The sequence below is a fragment of the Phascolarctos cinereus genome, unplaced genomic scaffold, assembly GCF_003287225.1.
Source record: "Phascolarctos cinereus isolate Bilbo 61053 unplaced genomic scaffold, phaCin_HiC Scaffold_7;HRSCAF=346, whole genome shotgun sequence".
Taxonomy (NCBI): domain Eukaryota; kingdom Metazoa; phylum Chordata; class Mammalia; order Diprotodontia; family Phascolarctidae; genus Phascolarctos; species Phascolarctos cinereus.
In genome coordinates this window covers 44,556,974-44,580,406 of record NW_027556180.1, presented here as the reverse complement: position 1 = coordinate 44,580,406, position 23,433 = coordinate 44,556,974, and the positions used below count along the sequence as shown (strand labels likewise).

Below are 23,433 nucleotides of genomic sequence, written 5' to 3'. Positions count from 1 at the left end.
CATTCTTCCAAACTGTGACTTCCAAACCACTGACATCTCAGTTCTCCCCCAGGCCATCTCCCCTGCACTGTCCACTCTCTTCATATCCCCATCTTGACCCTTTGGTGAGCCAATTCAATTATACACTGTCCCCCTCCGTAGAATCCCTAGCCCTCTTATCATATCTCTGATGACATGCAGCCAGTCCTCAGGCTTGGATCCCTCCCCCTATTCATTACCTTCACTCCTAAACACATGCTGCTAAAAGAAAGTGGAAAAAACTATGCAACTGTTCTAACCGGGTCCATTCCAAATTTATTTTGGGACTGATTACTGAGCAGCAGTGAGGGCCTGTTTGAGATTGTGTAACATAAATTTGGAGCCTTATAAACCCAGCCCCCTCCTGCTTTTCCAGTCTTCTTATACCTATCTCCCCAACATGTAGTCTTCAACCCCGTGACAACGGACTTCTCGCTGTTCCAACAATAAGTCCATCTCTTCCCTCAGCTCTGGGCGTTTTCTCTAGCTGTCCCACGTGCCTGGGATACTCTCTCTCCTCCTCTCCAAGTACTAACCTCCCTGGCTTCCTTTAGGTCCCAACTAAAATCTCACCTTCTCCAGCAAGCCTTCCCTAACACTTTTTAATTCCAGTGCCTTCCCTCTTTTAATTATTTCCCATTTATCCTGTGCATAGTTTACTTTGTATATATCTGTTTGTTTATTGCCTCCTCTGTTAAATTGTAAGCTCCTTGAGGGCAGGGACTGACTATCTTTTTCCTCTTTTTGTATCCCTAGCTCTTAGTATAGTGCCTGGCATATAGTAAGTCTTTATTGATTGGTTAATTGAGAGAAAGCCTAGATGAATCACTTATTAGAAGAGGGTTCGTGCATGCTGCCTGTGTCTAATTCAGGAGTTTTTAACCTGAGATTGAAAGCCTTTGGGAGGGCCCATGAACTTGGTGTGGGGGGAAATATTATATAAATATTTTCACTAACCTCTAAATGAAATTTATTATTTCCTTCAGTTATTTAAAAACATTATTCTAAGAAGGCGTCCATAGGTCTCACTCAACTGCTAAGGGGGATGATGGCGGTATATGACACAAAAAAAAAGTTAAGAACCCTGGGATTTGTAGTTGTGCTTTTGGGCCTACCAACTTTATTCCTATTAACTGTCATGATGTGAACTCATTCTTTATTACAAAATGGATGTGTAACATACAAAACTGATAGCTTTGCTTTTTCCGTAAAGTCTCTCCCTGCCCCCATCTCCAGAATTCAGTGACCTTTCTATATCTGTATTGATTGATTTGTATTCATCAGGATTTTTTTTAACCTATACAGTTGTGTCCTTATATTATGTATTAGACCACATCAATATATATGAGACTTCTGAGACTTCTTTCTCTGTACACCAAATTAATCGTGTGCCACTTCATAAAAATTTCCCAAGATATTAAAGAGATTATACAAATGAACTCTTACCTGGTGATATTAAGTAAGAATTCAGAATTGCTGATCTTAATCAGTAGTTAGGTGACACAGTCCGTAGAGTGCCTGACCTGAAAGAGATTAACGCTTGATCAGAAAGAGCTTAAAGTAGGAAACAGATTTAAGGGAGAAAAAAGCCATTTATGTTGAAAGATCCAGAGATAAGAAAGGAAAGAGGGGAGAGAGGAAGGAAGGAAGGAAGGAAGGAAGGAAGGAAGGAAGGAAGGAAGGAAGGAAGGAAGGAAGGAATCACAGTAACCATGGAGTGAGTATAAAGATGTTAAAGAGACTTCATTTTAGGGTTCTTAGCTACTTTGTTAGAATAAATTAAAAAGTTAGAGTGGAGGAGGTAAAAGGAACATTTGTAACACCAAGAATATTTTTACTGTGTGAGTATTTGATATCGTCCCTCATGTTGTATAATTGGAAGTGGAAAAAATCAGAGAGACTTAGGAAAGCCAGAAGAACATTTGAAGAATGATTTCTTTTTTGGAGGAGAGGGATGGGGGAGGGGTAAGAGAAGAACTAAATAATGAGTCAAAGCAGAAGCTGGGAGTGGAAAAGAATAATAATGGAGGAATGATGTTATGGAGGGAGAGATTACAGTAGGTAGTGATGAGATTGATAGCACTGGAGATTTAGGTAGAGAATTTTTTAAAAGAGTGCTAAATAAAAGATAATAAAAAGGTAGCTAGAGGATGTGAAGAAAATAGATTGAGCAGCAGGTGATAACTGAAGAATGGAAAGGAAGGAATGGAAGATAGATATCTTGGCCAATTTAATCTCATATACAATGTGTAAAACCTTGGACTTAGTCCTGTGATTGCAATTTAAAAAAAAAACACCATAAAATAATCCCTCCTCACTAGCTTAATCTTTTCATGAAACATAACTGAAAATTTCTTTTTTTCTTAATTGTGACTGTTTTGAGTATTGCCTCAAAATGAGCCATGCTTGGGTAATTGTACAGTGTTGCCATCTAGTGGATTATTGTTAATTTTGTCCTTTCTATTCTGTAAGTACAGTGAATCAGACTAAAATCTGTGACTGCTGTCCAGTGGGGCATGATTCTTAGCCATGGGATGAATGGGTGCAGAACATATCCCCTTTTCTGAAAATTACCAAGCAGCTTTATCTTACGTTAACACCAGGTAGTATGTCATAAGTAAAGATTGTGAAGGCAAATATCCCTGGGAAATTAGTCTTTGATCTTTTCTGTTTGAAAATTCATGTGAATTCAAAAGGAGACCAGCTCACTGACTCATTCATGAACTTCAGTGCTCTCAGAATATCTTCAGAAACTGAGGGATATCTCTTTAACAGATTTAAGGGTCAGTTACAGTTTTACATCAAAATGTTCATGTCGGATGGGGATGTTTTTGCTGACTAAATCATAGGACATTGGGGTCCAGGTGTTTCCGATCCATACCCTCGCACAATTTATCTACAAATAGCAGTATTTCTGAATAGTAATCAAAATAATGGAGAGAGAAAGAGAGACAAGGAGAGGACAGAGGGGAGAGAGGGAGGGAAGAAAAGAAGAAAGAAGAGAAGGCAGAAAGAGAGAGACCTAACATATACTACTAGCTCTATGACTGTCGATAAATTTGTCATTCAGTTGTTTCAGTCATGTCCTACTCTTCGTGACCCCATTTGAGGTTTTCTTGGCAGAGGTACTGGAGTGGTTTGCCATTTCCTTCTCCAGCTCCTTTTACAGATGAGGAAACTGAGGCAAAGAGTGTTAAGGGATTTGCCCAAGGCCACACTGCTGTGTCTGAGGCTAGATTTGAATTTGGGAAGATGAGTCATCTTGACTCCAGGCTCTGCACTTAATACACTATGGCACCACCTAGCTGCTGTCATTCCTGGGAGGCAGCTCTCAAAGATTATAAGCTAGAATCACCTGTTGTAATAGGTATCAGGGAAGATTTTTCTCCACACTAGGAGCTCCTTACGTTGATGAAACAAGAGCATAGTTTTGGGTATGGAAGGGGCCGTAGAAGTCTTCTACTCCGATCTCCTTCATTATACAGGTGAAAAGCTAAGGTTAAATGACATGCCTAAAGTCACTAACAGCCAACATTTTAATCTAGTGCCTATGAATGAAAATCCACAGCACCACACTGTCTCCATAACAGCAGCAACAAAAACCATAATATCAACAATAATAATAATGAAAAACATTGTGGTGTATTAGTACCACCAAGACTTGAGTTCAAGTCTCCCCCTCAAATGTATTTTCACTGAACTGTGTCACTTAACCTGTTATTATTACTCTAAACCAGAGGTGTCCAACAGACGTCCTGCAGCACACAGAGTGGGGCCTGGACCTGATTTAAATGTAATTGGAAAATATTTGACAAAATAAATAAAAAATGGAAAACATGGATAATAGTACATTTTAAAACTAAACCACACATAACACTTAGTAGCTGTGTGACCCTGGGCAAGTCACTTAACCCCATTGCCTAGCAAAAAAATAACCCAAAAAACTAAACCAATGTATAGCCTGCAGGGAGATCTTTATGAATAGAATCGTGGCTGTTTCTGTCTGAGTTTGACAACATTGCTTGAGGGGATTAAGACTATGTTTCAGAGAAGGTATTGACCTGCATTGGTGGAAGGCCTTTCCCTCACCTGGGAGTTCCGTATTATACCAATGAAATCACAGGTCTGACCAGTAACAAAAATGATGATGAATAGAGGCGTTTTTGTTCATAGCCATCATGTGATACTGTTAACAGAATGTAGGTAAGTGGGTCCTATAAAGTAATGTATGATTTTTTAAAGTCCTGTTACTTAATCTACCCTTCAGTGAAACAACCTTTTAACTTTGCTTGGGTTGATTTATTTTTCACAATTTCTCTCTTTCTATTTTTAATCCTCAGTAGTGCCTGTTCAAAAGTAAAGCAGACCATCTACAGCAATGTGCAGCCTTCCAACTCCAACTTATTGTGGGACCCCGAGTTCATGTTGGATTTTATCGAGAATCCCTCTGCTCATAATGTCAACTATTCCATGCTGGGCAAGATACTCAGCGACAATGCAGCTAACCGCTATAGCTTTGTGTGCAATGCACTCATGAATGTATGTATGGGGCATCAGGACGCAGAGAGGTAAGATGCTTTGTCTTGCCCTTTACCCCTCTTTTTCTAGATAGTGAACGTGCTAAAAAGAGATGAAGAAAGTCTAATGATTATTTAGTCCTTCACGTATTTCTTTTGTCCTACTTCATTCTGTTTAATGTCCTGTAATTTTCCCCCTATAATGGTATCACGTCGCTAGATTGAGAAATGTTCTCTGTTCTGTACCATTACTGGTAGTTAAAAGCAAACACATATAACAGATATGCAGCAAAGTATATATAATAATATAAGCATAGATAATATTTACATATAACTGTAAGCAATTAGCATAGGTTGAAGCAAACATAATATACAATTTACCAATTGATAAGCATAGATTTTACAGATGTAGAAGCAGACATGACAAATGAAAGATTTACAGATTTATAAGCAAAGATTTTATAAATGTAGAAGCAGACATAAATTTTAAATGTTTGCTGTATTTTCATCACATTTGGACTAAGGAATTACCTTGGTATTCATTTTTCTTAATTTTATATTGTTTCTTTAAAGCTCTCTACATGAGAATATAAACTGAGCTATATATTTTAATATTAGACTACTCTATTTCAATGAAGTCAGGAAGAATGTATCACACTTGTACGATGCACCAAGCCCTGGGCTTTCCTCGGTACTCTTCGTACTGTCGTTGGATACTGTCCTCCTCGTCGTTGTAGATTAACATTGTTGGGCAGTCGAAATAATTTAAGTCATTGCGTTCTGGCTGTAATTTGGGGTTATGCTATTTGACAAGTGCTAGAGAATCCATTGAAATCATCTGATACTGGGTAACTAGAAAGCTCCGTGAGAGTGATATAATTGTAGCCACTGAAGTACTTTACAGATTGAGGAAAAAAGGATCTTTCATCATAGAGTGAACAATTTAAATGTTGTGACTTGATCAATTTTAACAAGGTTTTTTACACTTTGCTGGTAAGTACCATTTTTAACCCTAAGGAATTTGACGTCTGGAGTCAAGGTTTAACCTTTCAGCCTGCCACATAATGAGACATGATAGTCCATTAAACGTATGTGTCAATGAATGTTTTCCCTTTATGTGACCGCACTGTCTACTTTGTGTTTTCTTTCTTCTAGAATCAATGACATTGCCAACTTATGTGCTGAGCTGACGGCTTGCTGTACTGTGCTCAGCTCAGAATGGTTAGGCGTTCTCAAGGCCCTTTGTTGCTCTTCCAATCACGTGTGGGGTTTCAACGATCTGCTTTGCAGTGTAGATGTGGGTTTTCTATTTCATTTTTTTATTTTATTTAATTTTAATTTTTTTTTCCATTTTTTAGCAACATTTAGTTGTTTTTCTAATCAGCCCTTAACTGCACTCCTGCAAAAAATTTATCTCAGTTGAGTCGTAAATTATAAGATAAAGATCTGGTTTAAGTCATAAACCACAGGTACATTGGATAGAATGGGTATTTGGAATTAAGAAATCCTGAGTCTGAATCCTTCCTCAGTTACTGTCTGTGTGACCCTAGGTAAGTAAGTTATGCTCTCTGTGCCTCAGTTTATAATAGCACCTACTTGCATGGTATTGATATAAGGACCAAATAAGATACCATGTGAAGCCTTTTGCACATTTTAATGCACTATATAAATTTGAGTAGTTGCTATTATTATCATTAGTAGTGATAGCGGTTGGTTGTATCCTTGTCTGCTATTACTTAGGCATAGAAACCCCTTTATCAGTGTCTTTTCCCCCCTGTTTCTGCACAATACCCTAGGTTACTCAGAATGTGGAACATCCATCCATAAACCACTTTAATGACATGAATAAAATTGTTTTTAGCTCAAATAAAACCTGAATATTAAGGAATTGTATGTGGGAGACTATATTCCACAAAAAACTAATTCTATATCCAAATTAAAGCTACCTTCCCTCATTATTATGATTAGCAATAACAACGATAATGATAAAATGTAATAGCTAACCTCTTTAAAGTAAAGCCAGGCAGGATGGCGCACATCTACTGGGAAGGCTGGCACTAGTGGATCATTTGAGCTCAGAGTTCAGAGCTGCAGTGGGCTAAGCTGACTGGGCGTCCTCACTAAATCTGACATCAATATAGTGAGCACGAGGGAGTGGTGGGCCACCAGGCTGCCTAAGGAGGGTTGAACCAGCCCAGGTCAGAAACAAAGCAGGTTATGCCTCCCATGCTGATCATTACAAGAATTGAGTTGATAAGTGGCTGTTACAAGTCCAACCCGGGCAAAACAGGGAGACCTGAGAACAAAACGAAGCGTTAATATAGGGCTTTAAGGTTTGCAAAGCACTGTACATCTATGGTCTTACTTGAGGGAATGCATTGCCTCGGTATGACTTTTTCTTTTGGATTCCTTTGTAACCCATTGATGTTTTCTGCCTGTGCTGTGTAGTACTGGGTTATATGTTTTTGTGTGTAGCTTATTTTCACATTTTCAAGGACTGGACCTTTCTCCTCATTCTACTTGTTGATTTGTGAAACAATTATATGTTCACTTTATCTCTGCCTCCATCATATTCTTATAAACTGTAGCCAAACCTCCCACCATTTTTCACCATTCAAGGAAGAAGAGCTTAAATTTTTCTTTACATACACACACACACATTCTCAAACACACACACACACACACATTCTCAAACACACACACACACACAGAGTAAAAGCCTTCCTTTCCCCTCATAATTTCAGCAAACTTGCGTGGCTCTTTTATGTTTCTTTTGAGATATCTTTTGGTCACTGACCTTTATTTTATGTCTGTTTTCATGATAAAATATTATTCTTTAATTTTGTAGATGTCTCAGATTCTTTTTTTTTTTCTTAAGTGTCCTGTAGTACTAAATCTTGTGAAAGACTCTCTGCAGATTCCCCCTTCATTTCTTTGTATATTTGTCTTTGTAGCAACAACCTGAAGCTCAGTTGCCTGGCATTTAGAAAGTGCTTAATAAATCCTCATTGAATTGAATTGAATTGTGGTGGTATCATATTGATTAACCAGTATCCTCTTCTTACATGTGACTCAAAAATTGGTCAGAGGACAAAACATACTCCCCCCTTCTAAATTCCATTAAGAAGTCTTTAGGGAGGTACAAAAACAACATGTCATAATCATTTAAAATATAATGTCAAATTAGTGGCTTAGTGTGATAATTGTAGCAGGTTAGGGCCAATTAGCCAGTATCTCTTTGATAATAATCTTACATATTACTAAACAGGGAGGAAAACATGCCAATATTTTCTCCTGTTTTGTTTTGCTTTGTTTCCTTAAAGGTCAGTGACCTCTCGTTCCATGATTCACTGGCCACCTTCATTGCGATTCTGATAGCTCGGCAATGTTTTTCCCTGGAGGATGTTGTCCAGCACGTAGCACTTCCTTCGCTGTTAGCAGCAGGTAGGAAAATCATGATGGGAAAACTTTTTATGTCTCTCTTCTTACCTTCTAGCATATTTGCTGAAGGGTAGAGGATGGCAGCAGGATTCAAGGGGTGGTTTTGAACTTTTGGGGGGTTTTGTAAACCATAGACCTTATTCAAGATGTACTAGGAATTTTTGTTTCAAAGGCAAATTTGTTTACAAAAGTGGTAGATGGTGCAGTGGGCAATCTACCCCATCCCCAGAGTGGGCTGTATGGAACCTTGTAAAATAGTTTATGCTGTCCAAATCCGGAAGATTGATGGAGAGTTCTATCTCGTTCTATCAGCAAGGGAAGGTAAGCCCCCATGAAAAGGGTGCCATAGTGATAGGACCCTGGAGGTGGTCTTCTAAGCCTGGTTTAGAAAGAAAAGGAACTTTATGCCACACGTTGTGGACACTGAGGAGACAGCAGCCCTCTCCTTTGCAACATGTTAGCAGCCTGGAGCAAAACCCCAGTCACCTGGCCTTCGCCTCAACTAAGAAAAATCTAATAATATACTCATCATCTGGGTATAAAAGGAATTGAGTTCTCTTTAAAGTAAAGACTTTTGGGTAACTGGTTTTCGAATGAAAAAAACAAACAAACCTTAAATCCATACACTGAGGAATATCAGGCATTTAGAAACTTTCCTGTCGGGGATTCAAAGCCTGGGGTCTGTAAACTTTTTAATTCTAATATTTTGACAACTAGCTTTCGATATGACTGGCTTCCTTTGTAATCCTGTGCGTTTTATGTCACATATTTAGATAAATATTATTCCAAGGAAGCGTCCATAGGCTTTCCCGGACTGTCAAGAATCCACGCCGCACAGAAAGTTAAGAGCCCCTGTTTTAGATGAATGTTTACTTGGGCCGTTTAAATGAAGATCTAAATTAAAAACAAAAAAAAACATGTGTTTTTTAAATACATGCTAGAAGCTTAGTACTGAAGTCTTTTTTTTTTCTTTTAGCTTGCGGAGATCCAGATGCTGAGCCTGGAGCACGAATGACATGCCGACTCCTTCTTCATCTCTTCCGAACCCCGCAGGTGTGTTTGTTACCTCAAGCGACAGGTAAGTCACCAGCTGAAAATCACCTGTTGAACTCTTCCATTTTGGTATCAAGCTCCAAAAATCACCCAGTAGACATCTAGGCTTACTCTTTCCTTTTGGTGTTTTAGTGGGCTTGCTCAAGGGCGGATGGAGTAGTGAGATAACTGATACAGAACTTGAGAACGTCATTCACTAAAGTAATAACCAGGATGTATTAAGAAATGCTAATGAGAAATTAATGAACAATAAAAATACCTTGACTCCTGGTAAAGTACTGTTGGTGGGAGGTATGCCGCCATACAATAGTGTATTTTTTTTTGGTCATGGAATAAGACTTTAGCATTGTTTTAGTTCATTTTTCTTTCTGGTAAGGGAAAATCACCAGAATGAGACTTCTTGAAGGCGTAAAGGCATAAGTGGGTTGGAATTCTCTTCTCAGTACATTTCTAAGTTTGCATAAGTATTTATTTATAAGCTGTGGTATATTCAGGACCTAAAAGTGTGATAGTTTTGTAGTAGGTGGGGCAAGGACTCACCCATTTATGTTCCACAGTTAAGAAGCAAATTAGTAATCCTTGCTGAAAGACTTCGATTCGAAGTAATGATAATGTTTCCTGATCACCTTGTGAATTGACACGTGGCCATAACTCTGAAGGCTTGCTAATGTCAGATTCTCCAGACTGTCTGTTGAAATGACTTGCATACTCTGTAGTGTTATGATGTACTGTTAATTGTATGGAGATAATATTATTGATGCTGTCCATGGTTCACTGTCCCCTCCTAGGGAAGCCTTTCCCTGGAATACGTTCTTCTTGTGATCGTCACCTTTTAGCAGCTGCTCACAACAGCATAGAAGTGGGAGCGGTCTTTGCTGTCTTAAAAGCGATTCTCATGCTTGGTAAGATCATTCAAAGACTATGCTTTTTGGTTAAATGCCCAAACTTGGGAAGGATTGTTGTCAGCCTGGACATTGTTTGCACAAAAGATTGGAAGCTCTTTGTGCTCTTATGGAAGCCATGTGCTCGTTGTGGGATGCTGGTGGCTGGCTGCCCATGGCTGGTTTTCCTGACCAGTCCAAAGACAAAGTGATTGCCCACAGTGGCTCCCATTGGAAACCTAATCTTTTTCTGTGGCGTTTTTAATTGCAGGATATTGCGTCCAGAGATATAAACTGAATCTTCAGACAATTGTTGTTGTTTCTGTGTTTGTAATGTTGGCAAAAGAGTCACTCTAGAGGAATAGCTTGTGTGCCAGAGAGGGAAAACACTCAGTGATCTAAATATCAGTCTTTGCTTTTGGCAGACTGCTTGGCACCAAGAGTTTAAATTTCAGCCAGATTAGAGCCCTGAGCTGGAAGGCAGGAATCCTGGGTTACAGTGTTGGTATTCCTTTTCTAACTGAACAAGTGGCCCTGGGCAAGTTAACCTCCTAGGTTTCAGTTTCTCTGTGAGTAAAGTTATGGTAGTGAAAATAGGAGGAGAAGGAGGAAGAAGAGGAGTTATGTCCCAAGACATTGGGATGCTTTAAGCTTTAATTGTATGAGGCCTATAATATTTCTCAGTGCCCTTAGAGAGAGTCAGAATGTGCTAGTATTACTTTATTCTGTCTAAGGTATAATGCCGAGAGATGATTTTATATTGTTAACCTCAGATGTGCCAGATAAGTCAGGATTGTTGGGCAACCTTTCTTCCCTTCACTTCATTCTACCCAAAAGCAGCATTTGAGTTATCTGGTAACTGGCCTAGACCAGGACTTCTTAAAGAAATTTTTTTGTATGTTACAGAGTTCTTTGGCAGTCTGGTAAAGCCTCATGGGCCGCTTCTCAGAAATCCAATGCATATAATAAAATACATAGGATTACAGAGGAAACTGATTATATTGAAATGTAATTATTAAATAAAAATTAAGTTCACAGACAGAGCCCAGGTTAAGAACCTTTGTCGTGCCTAAGACCTTATGCGTTTTAGCCAACATGAGTAAGCTAACTATGTTGCAGATTTTGAACAGAAACTTCCCAAAGTTTTGCCTATTGAGTCTTAGCTTATTGGCATCAGAGTGGGCATGTTCCCAAACTGTGCCGTCCTCGGCTCCCCACTCAGCCCACATATCTGTGTACAGGCTAGATTTTATCTTTTCTAAATCTAAAACATTTCTCCTATCTGTACTCTTCTCTCACAAAGTCATCACCCTAGCTGAGGTTCCATCATGTCTGGCCTGGACATTAGGAGAGATGATATCCCTCCTAATTTGTCTTCCTGCCTCCAGTCTGTGTTCTCTCCAATATGTCTACCGAAGTGATATTCCTAAAACATGGGTCTGATACTGCCACAGCGCTTCTCACTAACTCCAGTGTTTCTTTGTGACCAAATACAAATTCCTGTGTTTGCATGGAATGACCATTACTATTTTTCTCCAGCCTTACCTTTCCGGGACTATTGTATATTATTTCCTTTCGTGTACGCTACTGTCCAGCAAAGATGACTTTCCTGTTCTTCCTCACATGCTATCAACCCATTCTGTACCTTTGCATAGGCTGAGAATCTCTAGTTTCCTTTAAAGCTCAATTCAAATGTCATTTCCCAACATGAGACCTCACCCTACCCCTTCTTTTGACCCCTTCTGATTTGTCTAGTGATTGGCCAAGAGAAAAGTGAATGAATTGCCGTGGGTATTCAATGAGTGCTCTTCCTGACAGGGCTTCCTTAGTATGCCTTGCCCCTTTCCATCCCCAGGAAAATAGATCTCTCTTGTCAAGAAGTTCATAGTAAGGTGGGCTAAGGGCGCCACCAGTCAAAACTTTTCTCTTGATCCATGGAGAGAAAATAAATGACTTTAAGAGGGAAGAAATGGAAAAGGGACATCTAGAAAGGTGAGTAACCCATTTTCTCCTTGTTTATGAGTCAAATGAATCCTACACGTATTCAGATTTAAAATAATGGGGACAAATGAACATGCTATAATTTTTGTGTGACTGTTGTTAGCAAAACCTGGAATGTATTTCTTTTTTTTTTTTTAAAGTTCTGGGGATGGAACCTTAATATATATCAAACAAAATCAGGGGCCATTCTCAAAAGCAAAATTTTTTTCCCATTTCTGTTAGAAAATAAAATTAGAGTTCTTTCATTCTTTGTTAGAGCAATTTTCTGTAGCTTCATAACTTGTTAGATCCTTCGAGATTTGTGATTTCTAACTACTTAAAGAGAGAAATGTTCACTTTTAGACTAAGTTTGGCACTATGTTTAACTGGACTATTTCTGCGTTTCTGCTCCATAGGAGATGCCGAAATTGGTAGCAACAGTAATGCCAACGCCTTAAAAAGTGAGGACTTCGCTATGAGGGGCTTACTAGACGACATGAATGATGACGATATTTGGAATGCCTCACAGTCCATGAAACCATGTGGGAAAGCGGTTTCCATAGAAACCGCCAGCTTGAGCGAATACGCTCGCTATGTCCTACGAACGATCTGCCAGCAGGTACTTTTCCAGATTCCATTGCCTAAAGTGGATACCCAGGGGCCCTTGTAAGAGAGAGCAGTTCATTGTGAAAGGAAGTTCCCTGTGTAGCTTTGGTGCTTGTCAATGTCTTTTCCCTCGTTGAAATTATTCTGATGTCTTGAATCGAGCAATGATTTCTCCAAACCGGGGGTGCATTTAACTCCTGACATTTATGACCTCTGGCTAGCTAAGGCACACACATCAGCCCACAGCCATAAGACAACTGGCATTCTTACAAGTCTTAAAAATATAATTAGGGGATAATTCTAGGAGTCAGCCAATCAATAAGCATTTTTTAAATTTAGTTCTTTTTTTCTTTTTGGTGAGGCAGTGGGGGTTACGTGACTTGCCCAGGGTCACACAGCAAGAAAGTATCAAGTGTCTGAGGCTGGATTTGAACTCAGGTCTTCCTGACTCCAGGGCCAGTGCTGTATCCATTCAATAAGCATTTATTAAGCACCTACTGTGTGCCAGGCACTGTGCTAAGGGCTGGGGATACAAAGAAAAGCAAAAAACTATCCCTGCCCTTAAAAAGCTTACAGTCTAATAGGGGAGACAACAAAGAAATATGTACAGTTTAAGGTCCCATGTAGAACCTTAAAGATGTTTTTCAGTCCCCTGTTTTGGAAGGGGAAGAGATATACGGTCATTATATTTTTTTAATATTGCTCCTTTTTTAGGTTGACTTTTTTTTCTATATTCCCACTTATTAGTGGAATTTAAAGGAAAAAAAGGCCAACCTTGAGTCATACATCTGAAAGAACTATACCTATATACCTGTCGAATACTTATATGAAAGATTTATAGCCAGGAGGAGCAGTGGGAATGTAATGGACAGGCTTCCATCAGGACATGGAGTCCAGAAGATTTGAGAGTAAATCTCTCCTTTTATATGTCCTAATTATGTTATTTTTGGTCAATCACTTAATCCACCCTGTACCTCAGTTTCTTCCTCTTTAAACGAAGGGGTTAGACTTTTTGTTCTTGGAGGATTCTTTGGCCCCTAAACCTGTGACCCATGGACTATCTCCAGCTCCACTGGTGAGTTGCATTCCCAGACTGGGCTGTTGACCTGCCAGCCAATAAGCCCTCACTATCTGCTTGTAAATAATGACCCCTTATCCCGTGTTTCATCCTTTCCAGGAATGGGTTGGAGAACATTGTCTGAAAGAGCCTGAGAGATTGTGTACAGACAAGGACCTTATATTGGACCCCGTTCTCTCACACAAGCAAGCGCAGAAATTGCTGCAGCTGATCTGTTATCCTCATGGCATTAAAGAATGTACAGAAGGTGATGACATTCAAAGACAGCATATTAAGCGCATCCTTCAGGTAAATGATGGACATTTGTTCAAACTCTGCCAGTGACATATGTGACTATCCTTAGGCATATTTTTCCATGCTATAGAATAACACCCGGAAGTTCTTTCCTCTTCTTTCTTTTCTTTTTTTTCCCGAAATGATGAACCCAGTCTTGATTTAGGTCAGCCAGAGTGTCTCTATCTCCAAATCGCCATTTTAACATAGAGATACTCTGTTTAGTTTATACACAAATACTCTCAAGCTCATTAACTTACCAGGGGTGCTGGCTGACATTTTAAGAATCTGTTTATACTTTGACGGCTTTCTAGCCATTATCCTGGCCTATCCTTTCTCTCAGGCTCCTACTCAGGCCTCCTGCCTTCAACAACTGGGCAGAAACCTTGAGATTCTTTCAGTTTGTGTCTACAAGCATTTATTAAGTATTTACAGTATGCTAGGCACAAGAAATATTGTCTCAGAGACAAAAAAGATAAGTCCCTGCTTTCACAGAGGTTATATTCTACTACACAAGCTAAGAAGTATAAAGTAATAATTGTGATAATAATAACTATCATTTATATAACTCTTTAAAGTTTGCAAAGCACTTTACAAATGTTATCTCACTTTATCCTCAAAACAATCCTGGGAGATAGGTGCTGTTATTATCTTCTTTTTACAAGTGAGGATGCTCAGGCAAGCAGAGGTTAAGGGTCTTGCCCAGAGTCACATAGCTAGTAGGTGTTTCGGATTGCATTTGAACTCAGGTTTTCCTGATTCCAGGTCCAATGACCCCCCACCCCCACCCCCTACCCCCTCTGCTCCAGCCACCTCTGTGACTTTACTAACATAGTAATAATACCTTATGTTTTATCATATAGCGTGTAGCAGCATAGATTTGACTTTTAACTCCAAAGAGGTTCCATATTTACTCCTGGGTACACATCAGGCAGTCTTAAAGGTGTGCTATATGGAATACTTTCTAAGAGAGTCAAAGGATAAAATGTGGTTGTTTACCAAGACCAGTGCACCTTGCATCGTCTATAGACTCATAGGACTTCAGCTTCCCATGATGTAGCAATAATAAAAGTGACAATGGTGATGACAACAGTGATGGTAATAGGCCTCATTTATACTGTGCTCTATGTTTCCCCAAATGCTTTCCCTGCAACTCCATGAACTAGAGATCATCCCCCTTTTTTTGCAGATGAGGAGACTTGCCCATGGTCACACAGCTAGTAAGTTGTTGGAGGCAGGATTTGAATCTCTGTCTCATGGCTCCCAAGTCGTGTCCTCTCCCTGTTGTATCATCTGCTCTTGCCATAGAATTTCAGAATGCTGTGACTCGGATATTTTTAAGTGTCGGCACTGACAAGAGACCTTAGAAATCATATAGTCCAGCTAGATGGCGAAATACATAAGAGCACCTGCCCTGGAGTCAGGAGGACCTGAATTCAAATTCGGCTTCAGACACTTACCTGCTATGTGACCCTGGGCAAGTCACTTAATCTTGATTGCCTTGCCAAAAAAAAAAAATCATCTAGCCCTACCTGTACCTGAGTAGGTAAGTGACTTCCCTCTGCAGCCTCCTTAGAAATCTCCCAGACTTTCCTTGAAGGTCAGCAGTGATAATAAACTCATTGCCTTGGGAGGTCTGCCATTCTGTTTAGGAAGTTTTTCCTTCTTTTGAAATCTACTACCCTGTAACTTCCAATGATTTGGCCCCACTTCTGTCCTTTGGGGCCAATCAAAATTTGTCTTCCACGTGAGAACCCTTCACACATTGAATGACAACAATTTCAGGTACCCCCTTCATCTTAATTTCTGCAGTCTCACCCTCCCAAATTTCCTTTATCATTCATCCTTTGGCATGGTTTCAGTCCTCTTCACCCTCTCTCGGTCGTACTTTACTTTGTCAATGTAGCTGCCTAAAAAAATAGCCCTCAGAATCTGTTCCAGAGCAAAGTAGAACAAGACTGTCATCTCCCAAGTCCAGTGCCTTATTCCTTATTTGATGATATTCCTTGAGTGATTGCATTATTTCACTGGTTTTTTGTACTAATGAGTTATTCTTTAAAACACTAAATTGCCATTCACTAAAACACTCATTTTTATATGATTTACATGATTTTTTACATGCCTTCACCTATTATGGCACATTTGGTGTTTTTGACCCTAAATATAAGACTTTACATTACTCCTTTTCAATTTCATCTCATTAGATGTTTCCTTAGTTCATTATATCAAGAACTTTTTTGGATAACGATTCTATCATCCAATGTACTACCTTTCCTTCCCAGCTTTATGCCACCCAAAAGATTTTCTAAGTATACCATACACTTCTTTATTGGAAACTCTCAAGAACAATACTAAACAGCCCTGAGAACACTGTAGCAATCTATTAGAACAGTAGTTCTTAGCCTGGAATCTCTGAATTTGCTTTTTGAAAATACTTTGATAGCTGTATTTTAGTATAAGTCATTTCCTTTGTAATCCCATGTATTTTATGCATTTAAAACCATTATTCTGAGCAGAATCCTATAGGATCCACCAAAATGCCACATGGAGCCATGACACCAAAAAGGTTAAGAAACTCTGATATCGATACTTTCTTTCATATTGACCTCATTGCAATTAAGTAGCCCACCATGAGGCCCAATCATTAAGCCCGTTCCCCGTCCCTCTGTGGCAAACTGTGTGGAAAAATTAAGTCCATATTTCTTCTTGTTATGTGGGATACATACCATAAGGAACTTTCAAATACTTTGCTACATCTAGACTTGAATCCAGCTTTTCACCATTTGCCAAACACGCTATACTTTGTCTTCTTTGAGCTTTGTTATGGAATATCAGTCTCCCACCATTTCTGCTTCTTGAAATTCCTGTCCATCCTTCAAAGAACAAGCAGCACCAATGCTTTCTCCTCCGTGTTCCATCAAAATTAGAAGCATAAGCTTTTTTTTTTTGGCAAGCAGTTGGTTAAGTGACTTGCCCAGGGTCACACAGCTAGTAAGTGTCAAGTGTCTGAGGTAGGATTTGAACTTAAGTCCTCTTGACTCCAGAGCCAGTGCTCTATCTATCCACTAGGCTTTTAGAGCTAGAAGAGACCTTAGAGCTGGTTTAGACCTAGTTTCTTATTTCACAGATGAGAAAATTGAAGCCCAGAAAAATTAATCATATTCTCCTGTAGTCTGTCCTAGAAATTCGTGTGTGTGTACACACACACACACACACACACACACACACACACACACACACACACACACACACACACAGAATACCTGCATTTCTTCGATGGCATTTCATGAATTCTGTATTGTATTTTTTTTATTTACATGCAACCTCATCAGCCCTATCAAAATGGACACTATTTGAGGGCAGGAACTGTGGTGCATGTCTGTACATCTTTATGTCTCAGAGTGCCTTGCATAAAGTAGGCTCCCGGGAAGTTATGCTGAGTGAAATCGTTTGTATTCATCATAGAAAACATCAGGGAAATCTGAAGAGTGAAAATAAGTACTTTGTCATTTGGGACTGTATTTGTTTTGGTGCCTAACACCATTCTGAAATGCAAGACTGCCAACATTGCCATGTTTCATTCACTTTTCTACAGATTTAGCCTGTTCTTATTAGAAAGCACACGTGGCTCTTTTGAAGCTTGACGTTCCTGGAAGTACAATGCCTCCAGAGCAGTGCTAACTTACAGCTGTGCAAGTTTTTGATCTGCTGAGTTTCTGGGTTCACACTTTTCTGTGAAAGTCTTATTAACATCAGTTCAGCTTCAACAAAGAGTTATTAAGCACCTGCTATGTATGTCAGTGCTAATTTAGAAAATAGTTAATAGATATTTTAAGTGATTTTTACATTCTAATAGAAACTGTCTGAAAAATATTAATAAAATTAAGCACCTACTATGTTCCAAGCACTGTGCTAAGCACGGTTGCAAATATTATCTCATCTCATCTTTTTTTTAATATCAATTTATTTATTTTTAGTTTTCAACATTCCCTGCCACAAGTTTTTGAATTCCAGATTTTCACCCCATCTCCCCCCTCCCCCACCCCAAGATGGCATGCATTCCGAATATCCCTTCCCCTGGTCTGTCCTCTCTTCTGACTCTCTCCCCTTCTCTTATCCCCTTCCCCTTCTATTTTCCTATAGGGCAGGATAGACTTCTGTACCCCATTTCCTGTATTTCTTATTTCCCAGTAGCATGTGAAAACTTTTTTTTTTAATATATGTTTTTAAAACTTTAGGTTTCAAATTTTCTCTCTTCCTCCCTCCCCACCCACCCTCATTGAAAAGGCAAGCAACTCAATATAGGTTATACATGTGCAGTTATATAAAACACGTCCATAGTAGACAATCTCATTTCATCCTAACAACAATAACAGCATTAATAGCTAACATGTGTGTGGCACCAACTCTGTGCAAGTTGCTGTGTTAAATGATTTATATGCATTATTATTTCAAAATGCCATGTCATTTTTACATTTAAAACCCTTTTATAAAGTCCTTCACATCCTGCTTCGTTTCTACCTTCCAAATTTTCTTACATTTTCCTCCTCTCTGCTACCCTGCAGTCTACTATACTGACCTATTTACCATTCCTCGTATACAACACCCACCATTTCCCATCTCCTTGCCTTTGCACTGGCTGTCTCTCATGCCTGACATTCTTTCCTTCCTCACCCCTGCCTCTTAGAATCCCTGACTTCTTCAAGACTCCACTCAAGCTCCCCTTTCAATAGGTGACTTTTCTCAGTTCCTCCAGAGCCTTCCCTCTCTGCTAAGGGTGCCTTCTGTCCACTTCATATATATCTTTTATGTATGTAATTCTTTATATGTTGTTTCTTCCATTTGAATTTAAACTGATTGAGAGAAGGGAGAGTTTTGTTTGGCCTTTCTTTGTATCCCTATCATATAGCACAATGCCCAGTACCTAGTTAAGTGCTTAATACATGTTTATTGACTTATTATTATCATTGTATTTCCCCTGAAGCAAGATAGTGCTGATTTGTCATCACATTTCATATTGTTTATGTGACCACAATCTTCCCGTCGTTGACAGCAATGAAGATAGTAGGTGAATTGCAGAGAACACTGATCTTGGAGTCAGGAGTCCTACATTTTAACCCTGGCCTTGCCACTTTCTTTCCATGTAACTTTGGGCCTCATTGAACTCTCTGGGCCTCAGTTTCTTCATCTGTAAAATTAGGGGAATTTGACTAGAGGATATTAAGGTTCCTTTGAATTTCAAGTCTATCATCAAGGAACATCTCTGTGACCGTGAGCAAGTGTCCTTTCTGAGTTCATGTTTCATTTTTAGCAAAGTGCAAGTTCTTTCCACCCAACTCAACTCAAAGTGAATTTGGAAGGATCAGATGAGCACAACATATGGGTAAACACTTTGGAAACCAAGTCCTGTACAAATATGTGATATTATTATGATTATTCCTAAGGTATAATTAAAATCCGTGTTGATAATCACAGACTCCTGCTGATCAGTAGACTGAACTATCTTGATTTTTCCTCCTTAGGTTAATGCTAGAATTTTTATCTAAGTAACATATAAAGCAGGAGAGTGAGCTGGGGTGAGAGGGAGGGATTCCCTTTATTCCTGAATTCCTAGCATGGGCATCTCCAGGTTGACCTGAAGCAATGATTTAATCCCAGGCTGGCCTCTCAGTGCAATCTCACTTCCCTACACCTGTCATTTGGTACATAAACAAAACAAACTTTAATAATCACCGCCACTAGAATGTGAGCTCCTTGAAGGCAGGGACTGTATTTTGGCTCTCTTTGTATGTGCCTGGCACATAGCCTCTTAATCTGTGTTTGTTGACTGATTGATTTTAATATTCACTTAAGCAAAGCATTAATCACAAAGGCAAAGTGTTTACAGTAAAGCCACCTAAGCTATTCCAAAATCTGGGGAAAGCACTTATCAGTTATCCCTTTCTCTTCACCATTTGGAGATTAATGGAGCGTCCCGTTAATCCAAAATAAAGAATACACAGTCAGGACTGAAGTGTTATTTCCCTAAAGCTACTACAGACCCCAAAAGGACTCTTGCATCAAATGGCACCTGCCTAAAAAGGGTAAACTTGTTTTCTATGTTCTCTGATTAATAGTTATCAGAATTTCACTAGATGAGATATGATTTGACCTAGAACAGATAAAATTGTTTAAAAAAAATGTCAGTAAAATACAGGAGAGGTTCTGGAACTATATATACCTTTTATACATGGAAAGGGAATACCTTGATCTAAATGATTACTTAGCAGGGCTTTGGAGTGATAGGATCAGGATTCAAAACCTGCTTCTGCCTCTTCCTGTGTGACAGACCACTCACTTAACCTCTCTGAGCCTCAGTTTCCTTATTTGTAAAACAAAGCAATCCTATCTAGATAGTTGCCTGTTTAAAAAAAAATCAGCAACAGTAGTATTACTTTGTGAAATGTTATTATGTATATTAATTCCATAAATTTTACCCAGAATCTAGACCAATGGACTCTCAGACAGTCCTGGCTGGAACTCCAATTAATGATCAAACAATGCATGAAGGAGCCTGTGAGTATTGCTTTGTTTTTCGACCTTTATTTTCGTTCTAATGATTTCCCGTCAAGTACAACGTGTTCGGGTTTGGTCTTGGATTCAGTTAAACCTGCCGTGAGTGTGCTAGCTTACTTATGTTTTACTGTAGGGTTCTGGGTCTGTGGCTGAAATGAACTGCTTGTTGGATAATATTGCAAAGACGACAATAGAGGTGTTTCAGCAATCCGCTGATTTAAACAATAACTCTTCTAACTCTGGTATAGGCCTCTTCAATCCAAACGCTATTGGAAATGGCGACACAAGTAACACAAGGCAGAATGGTAAAAAGACATTCCTAAGGTATTTTTCACTGGCTTTTTTTTTTCTGTGATGTGTAACAAATCTGATTGTTGTAATCGAAATTAATTGTAACCACCTTGTCCCCCAGAAAAAGGAACTGGAAGAAGAATCAATGACTTGGGAAATAAAGTGGCTAATTATGTCTACCTAACAAAGGGTTGCTAGGGGAACTGGTAGATAATACTTTAGGGATTTACATGTGAACTCAAAATATAGGAATTCTGGTGCCTTGGATCCACAGCCTAAAAACCAATATTAACTAAGTCCCTTGGGGTCCTTGACTGAATACAAAATATTACTGGTATTTCCATAGCTTGTAGTTACTTTTAAATGATACATGCATATCTAGTCCCATAGGACATTATAAGATTTTAATGGCTGAATCATTCAAGAGAAAAAAAAATCTATTTTGTAGTTTTTTAAGGCAGTACATTTGCTCTATTCTAATTCTTTGAAAATTCATTATCTACATTAAAATATAAAATGAAAGCATAATGGAAGAGATGATAGCAGTGGAGACCAGAGGACCTGGGTTCACATCAGACACTTAACCAGCTCTGTGACCTGGTAGGAAATTACCTAACCTCAATGAGTCTCTGGCAGTCTTTTTAGGACCTATCAATCAGAACCTAGGTCATGGGTAGAGAACCTGTGGCCACATGTGGCCCTCTAGGTCCTCAAGTGCACCTTTGACTGAATACTGTGAAGTTTGGATTCGGTCAGAGGGCTGCACTTGAAGACCTAGAAGGCCACATGTGGCCTGGAGGCCACAGGTTCCCCACCCCTGACCTACATGGACTACAGTCTGCTTTAATGGAGGGAGCTTCCAGGAGAGGAGTTTCCCAGTCTGATGAAATCCAAGTTTTAGGTAGATATGCATGTGAACTCTCTTTTCAGCTGACTAGTTGACTGAATAAGCTGACTGTTGGGCAGAGAATTTATTCTGCTGAAGAAAGAGAATTTGAAAATCTCAGCTTCTGAAAAAAATCATGGGGATGTGGGATAAAACAAAAAACTCCCAAATATTTTTTTAATCAAAAGTAATTTTTTTCCTCATATATTCTAAAACATTTTGTAGATTCTACCAGCTGGTTACTGTCATCTCTAACATTTGTTTTCCACCAGAATGGCTGGGTTGAACTCAGATGTTTGCGTGGCAAGATTCAATTTAATTCAACAAACACTGAGCACCCACCGTGTACAAAGGACTGCCCAGAATGTACAAAGACAGACAGGAAGGCCCTTTGTTAATATCATGATTTGGCTTGGGCAGCTTGACTGGGGTTCTAGCTTTGTGTATCCATTTTGAGAGGAGCAGAGGAAGGGAAGGTGACCTTTGGAAGGTGGTGATTTACAATTTTCCTGTGGTTTTTAGTTCTTCTGAACGCAGGGGTGTGTGGCTGGTGGCGCCCCTCATTGCAAAGCTGCCCACTTCCGTTCAGGGCAGGGTGCTAAAAGCTGCTGGGGAAGAACTGGAGAAAGGACAGCACTTGGGATCGTCCTCAAAGAAGGAAAGAGATAGACAAAAGCAAAAAAGGTAAGACTGGATAAAATGCTTCTTGCCATCAGAATTCCGAATCTTTGACACACAGACAGCAAGCAGCCTGGCCTCCAACAGACAGTGATTGAAAGGAAAAGGTTTACTGGAATATTTCTGTGCTGACCCAGCTCCTCCAGCCAAAAATCCCAATGCAAGGGGCAGGTGTAGAAAACGAAGGAAAATTCTGAGCTGCTGAAGTCCAGTGGATCATAGGGAATCCTTGTAACTGTGGAATCATAGTTCAACCACACAATGACTCAAATTGCTTTCAGCCTTATACTTCCCAGTATTGTTCTCAGTTCCTCTTTTTCTTCAAAATAAGATGATTTAAAGCAATTAGATTTGCAAAATGATACTATGACTGACAAATGAAGATTCCTAATACTGAAGTCAAGAGAGAATTCCATCCAGTATCCAAAAGCAGACAGAAGACCATAGGGTCAAACATTTGAAAGCCCTTTCGTTATTCCAGTGGAGGAAACTGAAGCCGAGTTTAAGTGACTTGCCCTTTTGTCACACAGCTAGTATCTGTGGCAGGGTTTGAACCCAGGTCCACTTGTCTCTAATCCAAGCATTCTTCATTATACCATTTAACTGCTGCTGCATTTACTGTGTATCCATGGACAAGTCACTTTCCTGTAAAATGAAATCTATATATACGGTTGACTTCAAACAGTTGAGGTCAATAAAGTACTTGTTAAACCTGAAAGTGCTATATAAATGTGAGTTGTTATTATTACCACCAAAACAAATCCAGATGCTGATTTCATAGTTGGAAGAAATTTCATGACCACTCCCTGACCTTACTGTGCCAACATTTTCTATACTGTTTTTCACATTATTTTGCCTGAAAAAAAGACGGTGGGTATTTTTCCCCTCATCAGTTTAACTGTACTCCCAACCCCACCCCAAGCCTGTGTCAATGGACTCTCTAGGAATGTTGTTTTTGGTTTTTTTTTTTAGTTTGTAATTCAATTGTAATTGAATATAACTTGGTTTGTAATTCAATGCAACAAATATTTGTTGAGCACCAATTATGGAATTCCTACAGCAGTGTGTAAAATTTATGGGCAAATTTGAGTTTTTAATGTGCTTTTCTATGGACAGAGTGTTTTCTCACAACAAATCTTAGGTTGGTAGTGTGATGATTATTATGACAGATTTATA

General features: G+C 39.2%; 2 protein-coding genes across 12 annotated transcripts in view; one reads left to right on the top strand and one right to left on the bottom strand.

Moving 5' to 3' along the window:
* MED12L (mediator complex subunit 12L) overlaps positions 1-23,433 on the top strand; it is a 424,290-nt gene that overhangs the window by 345,235 nt on the left and 55,622 nt on the right. For 9 of the 10 annotated variants that reach the window (XM_020980863.2, XM_020980861.2, XM_020980859.2 and 6 more), the window contains 10 exons: positions 4,359-4,586; positions 5,691-5,832; positions 7,859-7,979; positions 8,953-9,054; positions 9,818-9,931; positions 12,307-12,509; positions 13,674-13,862; positions 20,328-20,402; positions 20,536-20,726; positions 22,102-22,263. In XM_020980863.2, coding sequence (XP_020836522.1) covers positions 4,359-4,586; positions 5,691-5,832; positions 7,859-7,979; positions 8,953-9,054; positions 9,818-9,931; positions 12,307-12,509; positions 13,674-13,862; positions 20,328-20,402; positions 20,536-20,726; positions 22,102-22,263 — 1,527 coding nt within the window. The remainder of the gene's footprint in view (positions 1-4,358; positions 4,587-5,690; positions 5,833-7,858; positions 7,980-8,952; positions 9,055-9,817; positions 9,932-12,306; positions 12,510-13,673; positions 13,863-20,327; positions 20,403-20,535; positions 20,727-22,101; positions 22,264-23,433) is intronic. The other variant, XM_020980853.2, reaches the window with a different exon arrangement.
* P2RY12 (purinergic receptor P2Y12) overlaps positions 1-23,433 on the bottom strand; it is a 60,106-nt gene that overhangs the window by 30,278 nt on the left and 6,395 nt on the right. The window contains exon 2 of one of the 2 annotated variants that reach the window (XM_020980870.2): positions 1,465-1,541. The exons of the other annotated variant lie outside the window; for it this stretch is intronic. The gene's annotated coding sequence lies outside the window, so the exon portion shown is untranslated. The remainder of the gene's footprint in view (positions 1-1,464; positions 1,542-23,433) is intronic. 2 annotated transcript variants of the gene reach the window in all.